We start from the raw sequence: 12427 nt of genomic DNA on the forward strand, positions 1-12427 counted from the left end.
TACAGTTCAATTGTTTCTTTTATACAAAAGCAAAATCTTACATTTGAGGTTTTCCGACCTCCTCCATTCCTTGATCAGGAAGCATTTAAGAACTAAGTTAGGGGTGAATGGCAGAAAACACAAGTTCAGTGCTAAGCGTGTCCCTCTCAGCAGCCAGCAAAAGCAGGTGTGCCCCATAACATGATCATTTCGCCCCACCCCCGCTCTAGTAAACACATTGACTGCATATCGGTACAATATCAAAGCGGGACTTTCTTTGGGATGTCTGGTTATCTGTGTCGTGTGATTAAAGTGAAGTATGATAGACTGGCGAGGGAGGGCTTCTGGCGCTTCTTTAGGGCCAGCCAATTGGGAGCACAGGACAAGAGCTCCTGTTTATGAAAAGAAGGCCACATAATATATACGAAAATATCAGTATGAAGGAATTCCACGTAAATGCGGCTTCTGCAGCTAAGCATCAAGAGGAAAGGAGGCTTGGCCAACTATCGTAACTTTGTCTGATGTAAATTAAGAATGCTGTAGAATGTTTGTGCTAACTCTGAAATGGTAGTGTTTGCTGTGAGCTTGTGTTAAGAAAGCAGGGTGTATGGTGTAATATATTTCTGGGGATGGACGTAATCAAAAGTAGATAGACACGTGTACACACAGGCACAATCCCTTCCAGATGCAGACAACACAAAGACCTAAAGGTGCAGGCAGAAAGATAACCTTGAAATGCTGTGGATTTAACGTATGTCACATAGAACGTAGATGCTTGCTTTCCCATGCCCTGGGTTTCTCATTCCAGAAGTATGTGGTCAAGGATGCGGTTTGGCTGCAAAAACAAGGCACATGGGTGGGATTCAGTTCCTCTCTGATCTCTCCTTCACTCTTCTGAAGTAGGAGATCAATCGTTGAAGCTGGTAGGAAACCATGTAGAGGACAAGTTCTTGTCTCCTGGGCTCCCCCTCTCTCATTGTGCATAATATATCTTCACTGAGCTTTTGCAACCACTCGGGCCCCAGCAGTCACTTCCCTTCATTCTGTCCCAGCTACCCCTGGAGTTGGAGCAGTGGAGGAGGGCCCTCAGCGCCGGCGCTGTGGAGGAGGCCGAGGTTTGCTTTTGATGGTCTCGCACTTGGGGATGTGTCTTTCAGCCACTTTAGGAGCAAAGCGGCGGCTGCAATGCGGACAGGCGATATAGTCTGGATTCTCATCCGGTGGGGGCGGAGGCAGATCCGAAAGCTTCCCCCCCTTGGCGATGACCTGCTGTACCTCCCGGGCCTGGCGAATATTCCGGATGAATGATTCATGCTTCTGTCTCCACATGCTCTTCTTGGCCTGGATCTGCTGCTCCTGTGCAGAGAGGAGACACCAGGTGAGAAGAGTACAGTACAATTTGCAATTATTAGCATGTACACTGTGTGCTGCAGTAGAACCAACCAATGTGCTATGTACAGTAAGGACTGAGAATTAAGATGTTGCACTACTCTGGTTTGCCTCTGTCTTATTAGGTCCCCTATGTAGCAGGCACAAATCCATGGAATTCAGGCCTAATGGAAGCCTGTGTTTTAGGTGAGTGGTAATTCTGTTAGAAAGATGTGTCGTGGAAAACATTGCTGTGGCGGTTTGTGTCCGGGAGGCTGGGGTATGCTATGCATGGGTGATGTTTTAGTTACAGGCAGGCTTTCCCACATGTGTGCCACCTGTCCTCAAGTTGTAAGTCTCACGCTGTCTTACCTATGCCTATGTGATGCCTCTTCTGTTCCAGCTGCCAACTATGTCCCAGGAAATCCTGCACTGAAAGACAGTGAAACCTCCAACCATCCTGAATTTTCCCAAATGCGACCAAAGTCGCTGTTGGCACATCTATGGTATTCATAGCACCCCATGGACTAGTCTAGACCCCTGGAAGCCTATTCAACCAACCCCCTGACCTCACAAAGCTATAACTGCTTATAATTTCTATTCAATGCTTACATTTTTCTCATCTTTCCTCGGCAGAGGCCTTCCTCTGGAACAGCCTCCCTGACACTCTGAAACTTGAGGAGAACCATCTCTGGTTCCGGAAGCACCTCAAGACCTTCCTCTTTGTTTCTGCCTTCGCTCCCCCTCTCCCCTGCTGATCTGTTCTCTCTTGGCACTGTGCACCTGGTTACCTTCTGACTTCTGGTTCAGGTTCATGCCCACCCTGCCACTCGCCCGCACTGCCCCTGGAAACCCTTGCACCCTACAGTCCCCTTACCTGCACTTACCAGACACCCCTGTCTGTGCTTATAACCTGCACTTGTCACCCTGCTGGCTGCACTACCTTTTGTGTTATTGTATCCCATATGAGTGCGATACAAATAAAATATCATATATCATTTGCCATTAAAAGCAGTCGCCATAATACCTGATTAAAGACCCTCATCCCCCTGAAACATCCTTTGGGTGCCCTATGGGTGACAGCCCCACAGTTTGAATATCACTGGCCTAGGATATGATTCTTTGGTCTTCAGAAGTGACGGAGCACCCTAGCATGGGCTCTCCCTCAAACCCAAAATCCTGTGTGTCCTGGGGGTCTTAAGCACCAAGTGAAAATAAAGTGTTTACCTGGCAGCCACCCTTCCCTTGCCCAGTCCAGCTCGCTTTACCTCCAAGACTGCCCACCTCCGTTTTGTAACTCTTTGCCAGGCGCTTATTCCCCTCACTGCCCCCCCTCAATACTAACTCATTGCCAAGTTCTTTGTAGCCTCACTGTTCGATTCTGATTTTCCTTGTATCCCTCTCTTCTGAAAGCTGTGCCTAGCAATGCTTCAGAGATGATTCACATTACAGCCCTTCTGCAAAATCATGAACTCCCTGATAAATGTTTTAGTGACTTGTACTTAAAGATAATATATAGACCACAAAGTAGACGTGGTGTAAGCGCATAACAAGCAAACAATACATTACAAACAGGAATTTATGTTGATAATTTTATGCTTCTGTTAATTGTCTACACAAAGAGCCTTCTACTAGATTTTCTGCTGCAGAAAACAGTGATTCCTGCTGCGTAATCTGTTTTTCTGACCATAGGTTTGTCAACGCTCTTATACATGATATGTTTTTCACTTCTCTCTCTCTCTCTCTCTCTCTCTCTCTCTCTCTCTCTCTCTCTCTCTCTCTCTCTCTCTCTCTCTCTCTCTCTCTCTCTCTCTCTCTCTCTCTCTCTCTCTCTCTCTCTCTCTCTCTCTCTCTCTCTCTCTCTCTCTCTCTCTCTCTCTCTCTCTCTCTCTCTCTCTCTCTCTCTCTCTCTCTCTCTCTCTCTTTTTCCACGTAACTGTGGGTGTCTCTACAGTTTTGCCTATTGTCTGGGGTCTCATGGTCTTCACCTGCTCTTTGGTTCATTTCACTAGTAGTTCTCCTCTCATTTTTGCTTTCCCTCTCGCTTTGTGTTTTTTCTCCTCTGCCTCTTTTTTTATTTATTGTTTGCCCCCTTTGGACTTTTCTCTCATTCTTGCCTATTTGTTTTCTTTTCATCACTTTCTTTCCCATTCTCTTCTTTCACAGTTTCATTCTTTCTCCCTGCCTCTCTTTTCCATTGTGTTTCTAACGTTTCTTTCTCTCCCCATTTCTGTTGCTAAACTTGGCCTCGGTTATCTTTGTTTCACCATCTCTTAATTTTCTCTGTACTTTTCATGTTGACACGTCGTTGCTGCCTCGTTGCTCTGCTCCCTTCAACTTCACCCACTCAGAAAAGACAGTCTTTTTGAGTTGGGTTCTATGCCCCGTGCCGCCCCCAGATGCATGGGAGTGCTGCTAGAAGTTCAAAGTAGGATCATTTCACTGTAAATGGGCACACATAAGTTATTAGGCGATCCACCCAAGGCAATGATCTAGTAACACTCTGGTTGCAGGAGGAGGCGTTGACATGGTAGGGGGAATGGCAAGCGTTTCTCTACTTTGACGCTGCATCAGGGGATAACTTGAACTCCTGTCGGTGCTGCAGCTCTCTCCCGTTGCTGCTGCACCTCTTTCCCATTCTTTGCCCTGCGACATCGCCTGCTTCGCCCCACCCCTACAAAAGGCCCTGTGCCCCCTCTCTTGCGTTTAAAGGCTGATGTAGCCTCTTGACCCCTCAAAAGCATTTGCAGGAGGGCCACCAGCTTGCAGTTATACCACGATTTATTACGGTATACACCCTCCACCAACACAAGAATTGCAAGGAAATGGTTGATCAAACCAATAACATTGAAAATCTAAAGGATCCTGGTTCCCAGTACCAGACTCTGAGTGGGCAACCCTTTCAGTGAACCATCCTTGGGGAATTTGAGTATCGCAATTCTCGGGCACCTCAGACTCCTCATTGCTGCCGAAGATGAAGGTCTCGCAGTGTGAGGATTGATATCTGGCAAGACTTGGGAAGCCCTCGTTTTTTAAATTAATAATAAAATGAGACAGGTAATCCATCTCAGAAAAGGTGGTCTGCTTATCAAACCCCCTTCTATCAAACGCCATGCCAAATGCCTAGTATAGACCTCTGCCCGGCTGCATCAGTGACCTAATCTGCAGTGCCTGCTCTCCAGTGACACAGAGCGGGTTCAGACGTCACAGGTGCCCTGTTTGACGCTGCTGTGAATGCAAAGTAGTGCAGAGGCTGCATTTAAATCAACACATCTGTTAAAAAAACCACATTGTGATAAACTAGTACCCTGGTGGCAGGATAATCTGGAAATAGGAGCCAAATCTGGATTTTGCTATGGTGGTTGATGGTTCATCTCATTATTAAAAGCATACCATTGTAATCCCTGCGAGCTCAGACAGCTACGGAAAGCCATGTGGATTTCAGGCATCTACCCGTCTGCATTCAAATGAATCCGATAATAGGCAGGATGCACGCCTCCATTAATTCTCTGGTAGGGAAGGTAACGCCTCCCTTAACAGGCCTGGTATCTCCCAGCTGGAGATGCCCAGAGAGATATGCTTCAAAGAACCAATTCCATAACAATGGCCTTCCTCACAATAGGGTGTTGAACAACAAAGGAGCCTTAAAGTGCGGGGCTAGAAAAGGGGTGAGTTCAGACAGACAGAACACAAGGAAGAACTGATTCCTCCATCTTGATTTTGGTTCTCTTTCCTTCTTGTCACCCACGCTTCCTGGAGCAAAGCACTTTGGGTATGATGCAGAAAGGCACAAGTCACATGTTAGCTTAACAAGGATTGGACCCCTTAAACCAGGCTTGCTTTCAACCAATCCACTGTAGCTAGTAACCTTTTATATGGAAGGGCTCTCTTCCACCTTCTTTGATTCATTCGAAACGGCAAGAAAAATTCATTTGGACCTCTTTTGGGACAGTTATTCTATGCAAAGCCCCCAGTCACTGAAGAAGGATGCTTCCCATCCCCGGGGCACATTGGGAGGGAAATGCCGCTGGAGCAAGACCTGCCTCGCTGTCAGCTACACTGGTATCCAGGACCTTATTGGAGGTGAAAGACCTTTGTTAGCCAGCCTCCACCGGGTGGGAGAACAAGGACTCTGCTTGTCCCTGCTCACCTGGATTCAGACTCGCAGCAACCAAAGAAGCAAAGTAGCTAGTCTCCTGCATTCCTAGTGGGTCGAACAATAGCAGACTGCATTCAAACAAACAGGACGTGCAGTGCTACCTTTGGCGCTTCTTGAACTGATGTTGCTGCTCCTCTAACCACTTTGCTGCTACACTGTGCCAGCTGAGCCTGTCAATTGCATAAGCTCAAACAAGACGCTTGCAGCTGCAGAATTCTTTGAGCCGCCACGTTCCAAACAGCGCCTTGAACCACCACCACCATCATCTTTGTTGCTGACCCAAGCTCGAACACAGAACTGAAACCGGTGTCCCCTTTAACCTGAATCCATCAAACTCTGCATCAAAGCGCAACGATCTCCAATTCGAACTCGACTGGATACCTAATCCCTATTTAGATTCCCCACCACTCGCAGCATCTGAACCCAGTTGGACCTGCTCACACAACGATAAGCCTAGTTCAATGCCATTGAACCACTAAGAAAGATACTGTTTGAAGGCCACAGCCACCGTTATCTGTTTGTTGGGACTGGTTAAGCCCCACTGTTGCATCTTTATATCCAAAGACCTATCCATGTTAACATTATTGAAGTGATGTATTGCCTTTTCCTCCCTCCTTGGCATCCATAGGGTTTGCATCATAACATTCTGCATTGCTCGGTCTTTCTTTACTAGAAAACGATAAGAAAAACCCACCCCAATTCAGTTTTAATTGCACATTGGTGTGTAAAGTATATATGTTTGTATGGAACCTTGATTGGACATTCCTCAATTTTTTACTGTTTAGGCTGTTACTGTTTGTTTATTTTTATTTATTGGACATTTGGGGACATATGGATGGCACCGATACACATGTGTTTCCAGGCACCACAAGACAAGATGGGGGGTGAGGGGACAATGGGAATCATAAGAATACAACAACGAAGAAAGGAAAAGGGTTATATTGGCCTTGTGACAATCCTACCGTGCAAGTGCATGGCAAGGTGATAAGTGCAACGGGGTCGGGGTAGAGTGAGAAGTGCGGGAGTGGGGTCCCCCACAGGTGGGGGTGGGCAAGTGACGGGGGAAAGAGTGAGGGCGGAGGAAGAGTGCAGTGAACAGGGAAAACTACGTTGGCATAGTATGGAAATGGGAGTCCACGGGCAGGTGCTGGCAAAAGATGCTGGGAGGGACTGGTGGGTGGTCTGAACCCTGTATGACTCTGAAGCAACCAGGAGCAGGTCTCCCAATGAGAAGGATTGCTGTCTTGCTGGCGTTGAGGCAGAGATCATTGCAGAGCACCATGCATGAATAGCAGTCGGGTATAACCGAGGAGGTAGGGGAAAGCAGCCAAAAAGAGAGCTGTATGTCTGTGTAACACTGGAAATGAGGGGAGTAGGTGGAGATCAGAGAGGGGGGGGGCAGATAGATGTTGAAGAGCCATGGCGATAGGATAGATCCCTGAGGGATGCCAGAGGTAGAGAGGGAGGTAAAGGAGAGAAAAGGACCCATTTTCACTTGGGAGGGTCTGTTAAAGAGGAAAGAGGTAAGCCGTGCCAGTGCCCTTTCCATGATGCCTAGTTTATCACAGACGTGGTTTATGAGGATGGAGTGGTTGACCGTGTCAAAAGCAGAGGAAAGATCGAGGAGGATTAGAACAGAAGGAGTGTTACAGTCCAGATTAGAGAGTAGTTCTTCTTGGGTATTAAGGAGAGCAGTTTTAATGCCATTCAGGTGTGGAGAGTCAATTTGGGGATGATCAGCTTCTCCGTGAGTTTGCCCAAGAAAGGGGTGAACGAGATAGGTCAATAGTTAGCTGGGTAAGAGTGGTCAGCAGATGGCTTTTTTAGGAGAGGGTGCACAAGAGAGTGGTTGAAGTAAAGAGCCTGTGGCAAAAGAGTGGTTGCAGAAGTCAGCCAAGGCAGGGGCGAGAGTGACAATTATGTCTTTGATGGTTCTGGAGGAGCAGGGTAGCATCTGTTTAGAGGAGACTTTCATGGACCAGACAACTCGAGAGATCTCATCTGATGCAATGGGAGAGAGGGAGGAGAGTATGAAGAGGGGGTAAGGGAACGTCAGAAGAGGTGAAAGGAGGGAGGTGGGGGAGAGCAGATGACAGGATGTTAAGAGTTTTGGAGGAAAAGTGGGAGGCCAGTGCAGAGCATAAGGTCTGGGAGAGAGGAGGATACTGCTGTAGGATTGGCGAGTTCCTTGCAGATTTTAAAGATTTTCAGCTGTTATTTGTGGCTCCAGAGATGCAAGCTTGGACATGAGCTCTTATATTGGAGCAGATGGAAAGACGGTATTGCCTTTCGAGTAGATGGCAGGCCAGTTTGTAAGGGGATGAGCTCTATGTCTGCCACTTCCGCTCTGCACTTTCGTTTCAAAGCAGCTAAGTCATACCAAGAGTTGCATTTGGAGGCAGGCTTCATGCAGATCCTCATGACAGGGGCAAGGATGTCCAGGGTGTTAGTGATAAAGTGATGGAGGTTAGGACAGTCAGAAGGAGAGTACAAAGAGGGGTGTGTGGGAGGGATGAACGAGGAAGCAAAGGCAGCGACTGACGCACGCTTCATCAGTCGAATGACGGAGAGGGAGACTAGCAGTGCGGGTGAAGCAGACTGGGGACGGAAGGTAAAGATGAGAGGAGAGAGAGGTTGCACCAAGTGAGAGGGGTATTGAGGGGGAAAGAGGGATGTCTGTTGCGATGAGAGCATCCAGGGTGTACCCTGCAGAGTGGGTTGGGCCAGGGGGGAGGATAATGAGGGAGAGCGTGTTGCAGAGGTTACGGAAAAGAATGGTGGCCACAACAGGGGAGTGGTGATGGATGCTGAAGTCCCCAAGGAAGATACGTTTGGGGAAGGAGGCAAGAAGAGAGGAGAGCGGTCAGCCCGTTCAGAGAGGAAGAGGGAGGAAGGTCCGGGGGGGTCTGTAGATGGTAGAGAAAGTAACAGAGAAAGAAAGGGAGACAGACTGCAGACTAGGCTTTCAGAGGAAGAGTAGGATTGAATGGGGATGATGCAGACAGGAACCCACTCTGAGAAGATCAGAGCCACTCCACTACCAGACCGGGGTGGTCTGCGTTTGCATATGATCTTGTAGCCCTCAGGAAGAAGCGTGTCAAAAGCAGTGACGGAGCTGGCCTTGAACCATGTCTCAGTGAGGGCAAGGATGTCAAGGTGGTGACAGAATCAGAGGAGTGTTTAATGGCAGGGCGAGAATTGAGGGTAGCTAAGTGAAGCTGGTGACCCCCTTTAAGAGATTTGCGAGGGGGGGTGCAGGGGTGCGTTGCTACCCCGGATGGGGGGGGTGAGGGAAGGAGGAGTGGAAGGAGAGGATGGGAAGCAGAAGAGGGAAGGAAGGCGCATGTCCAAAAGGAAAAGGTTGGGTTGAAAGCCTTGGGCTATGATGGTGCCATTGTGATAGACATTAATGGTGAATTTTGAAGGTGCGAAGAGAGCCAAGAGCACTTCCCATCTCGTGCCGCCAGTAATGGGTGAGGAGGAGAAAAGGTAGAGGACAGAGACCATATGGGGGGTCCATAGGTTAGTTGAAGGAACAGCAAAGAGGATGTCATTGATAGTCTGTCTGGTGGAAGCATTGATGTAGGTGTTTGCGATGGGCAAGACCAGGGTTGGATCTTAGGAGTTCCTTTTTTAGTTTCTTTCTTCCAGACTTTGAGAGGGAGGGTAGGAGATGGAGAAACAGTTAGTAAAGATAGGGGATACTGAGAGCTCCATAAGGGAAGGGAACAGGGGTTAGGGGGAAAGGATCAGAGGCACTATGCAACAAGTTACAGATAGGCAGTGGGGAAAGGAGCAGGCAACCGTTACAACAGGGATAGTGTCAATGAAGGAGGGATGAGCAATGTGCTTCATGCACGTTTAACAGGGCAAGTGGAAGTCCTAAGGAACCCTCTAAGGAAGATGTGCAAAATGTAGTTACAGGTAGAGTTGCTCATCGAGCTTCAGACAGGAGCCTTAGTGAGGGGCCTTGGTGAGTGGGCCGGCTTTCGCCTGCCGGCTCCCAGGATTGTCTCCTTGTTGTAAGTGGGGCTGCCCAATCAAAGGGGTGACTGGCCAGGCAATGCAAGAGCTCCCCTATATGAGGAGGCGGTGGCCATCTTGGAATCGATTTTGGTCCAAAGTAAAACAGATAGCCAACTGGATTGTGCACCTTAATGAATAGTGCCGCACATTTGTGCTGCACCACAGGAGATGAAAAAACACATTTTGCAAAGCCCAAGAGGGCTTACCTTTGTTGATGGGAATGCCCAGGCTGCTCCTGCAGCATTCGGTGATGCTAGGGGGCTGGAACTTGCCCACGAGGCTGCACTCCTGCCTGGTGTGTTCTCACATTCACATCCCGTATAGCCTGTCCTCGGCCCATGTAATCACAAAAGGGTAAAGAGGTGTCATTCTTATCTGCACCCGTTTAACTTTTATCATTGGGATCATTGTTGTTTTGTAGAAGTGTGAAGGCTGCGTAGGCGGTTCAGCCACTTCTCATCCTTGTACTCCTGCAAGGCATTGATCATTTAGTCACACAGAGAACGGCCCAAAAAATAAGCTTAATACAATTTAGCCTGGGAGAAAGGAAAAGGAAACCGATATTTCCCTTCTCATGCAAATTAAAGCAAAGTCCACTGTGGCAATGTCCCCTGTTTTATTCTGGAGGCATCTAGTGGGGGCGACCAAGGAGGTGTGGCACCCCCAACAATACTGGGTGATGGCGCGGAGCATGGTATAGGAAGGATCCCCTAGTCACCCACGCTTAGTCCCACCCACTTGCAGAAGTGCCTGCTGGAATATATACGTCACGTCCCACGAATGGCCAGTGTGGGTGTTAGGAGAAGGATTTCTCACATTCTTTATTAATGCCTGGAACTTGTGCCAGAGAAAGATTTGAATACTGGACAATGATTGTGTTTAGTTACAATATAATCCTGTTTTACTTTATAATAGACAATATTTTCTTATATTCCATTTACAAATTCAGTCCCTCTGTTTCTCTTTCATGTCTCCAAAAACATCACAATTCCTTGCATTCTTAAATGTTTAATGCTCATGCTTTCTAGTCCCAGTCAGTAAGTAATGAGTGACCCTCCCCTCTAGAGAGTCACCTATTTAACACAGCATTTTCTTTTTTATGACTAGTCCCCTCTTAAAACTCCATGAATCGCGGCAATTCCCAATACCGTGCCCTGATAGCTGCTAAGCAGTCTATCAAGATTTCAAGGTCCCAGGCATGTCAAGAGATCGGAGTACTATGATAAGTGTAGGACTCTGTGTGATAGGTTAACCAGGATCAAAGCATTACTACCTCGTCGCTTCTCCTTGCCCCAGTCCTGAAATCATGAGGCAATAACGAAGAATATGAGCTTGATGAACATGCCAGAGAATACTGTGATAAATCTGATTATGGCATCACTCCTCTCCCGGGGCTGGCGTCTCCCCATGTGACCAGGGGACAGGAGCCGCTACCTGATCCTGACCGGCTATATGAGGGAGGACTACATTGGGGGGGAGGCAACCCTCAAGGGGATGACACATCAGGTGAAACATAGTATCCCCTTTCCCTTTAGGGAAATCCCCTCCATTCCTCATGCCTTAATGGCATTTTATGATAACACCCCTTCAACAAACCGCAAAACTTGCTGACAGGTTCCTTCATAACCGGTAGAATGCCAAGATCTGACTATCAATCCCCTGGACATGAATTCTTTAAAAATACTGGGATGAGGAAGAGGAATGGAGTTGTGAAGAGAGAAGAGTGCAATGCCAGAATATTTTAAAACCCGACAGCTGAAGGAAGGGGGAGAGAGAGACGCTGACAGGGGCAGCCACCTCCAGTTGTATAGAGCGAAGGCCCAGGAAGAGATGTGCTGTAAACTAGACCAGACAGAGCAGCATGGGAACCGTTGATCCCTGTACACCGGAAAACCAGGGGTCAGGCAACGTGAGGCCAGAGATGGTGCAATGCTGTCGGAGCACAATGGGAGTCAAGCGAGCAGTGAAGAGGGAGCAGGACGCTCCACCAATTTGTCAGCGAGCAGCGCGAAACATGCCGAAGTGACCACAGCAGATCGTTGAACCCAGCAGGAGGAGGTGAGACGCCGGGGCACTTTACAGCAAATGCTGCGCAACCGGGGAAGCAATAGAGCAGTTGATTGAGAGAGCAAAATGCTTTCACAAGTGGAAAGAAAGTCTCAAACGGACAAGCGGAGGGCCATGTACCCAATACATGGCAAGAAAATAGAAACGGCTGAGGCCTAACAAACTGCGTGTCGGGTACCCGCACCAAAAGTGAAGATGCTATATGTAAAAGTCCTGGCAGGAGAGTATACCAGGCAATCCCGATCTGGGATTCGCACTCATAAGACACTGTAGAAAGAACCTGCCAGGAGATTATACCAGTTGTTGTGTGAACCTGGGACCCGCACCCAAGTTGTGATACCTTGAAAAAGAGAATCCGAAGCAAGATTCATGCCCTTACGATATTGAATTTCATTTAATGTGGAAAAGACCTCTCGAGGGGTTATCCTCTTGGGCCATGTGAGAGTTCAGAAATGAAAGTCGGACACAATGTTGTCATGTTTTTGGTTATAGACCTATTTAAATAAAAATGGGTTGGGAAAATTCCTCTCTGACCCGCTTCTACCCAAGAAAACAAAAACGAAGGATCTGTCTGTCAGGATGTCAATAACTGAAAAGCCATACTTGTGTCCAAAATGTCCTTCCGTGACCCAACCACGACAAACAAAACAATGAAGTGTGAAAGGAAATGTCTTCAACCTATATTGGCATGAAATTGTTCACAACTGAAAATTAGAATAACTCCAACGAAAATGTTGTCCAGGGTGAAAGACCTTGGACACAGAGGGTGGTTCCCTTCCCCATCATTCTGAAATGGGATGGTAATGTCTCTTTTACTAACAGTTCCTT

At 47.7% G+C, this 12427-nt stretch overlaps 1 protein-coding gene across 1 annotated transcript in view; it reads right to left on the bottom strand.

The window, feature by feature from the left end:
- The window catches only part of ZC2HC1C (zinc finger C2HC-type containing 1C), a 45443-nt gene continuing 33016 nt past the window's right edge, over positions 1 to 12427 (bottom strand). The window contains exon 3 of the mRNA XM_069638053.1: positions 1 to 1335. Within this exon, the coding sequence (XP_069494154.1) occupies positions 1066 to 1335 (270 nt within the window). The 3' untranslated portion in view covers positions 1 to 1065. The remainder of the gene's footprint in view (positions 1336 to 12427) is intronic.

Source organism: Ambystoma mexicanum, chromosome 14 (genome assembly GCF_040938575.1).
Source record: "Ambystoma mexicanum isolate Mex_15411 chromosome 14, UKY_AmexF1_1, whole genome shotgun sequence".
NCBI lineage: Eukaryota > Metazoa > Chordata > Amphibia > Caudata > Ambystomatidae > Ambystoma > Ambystoma mexicanum.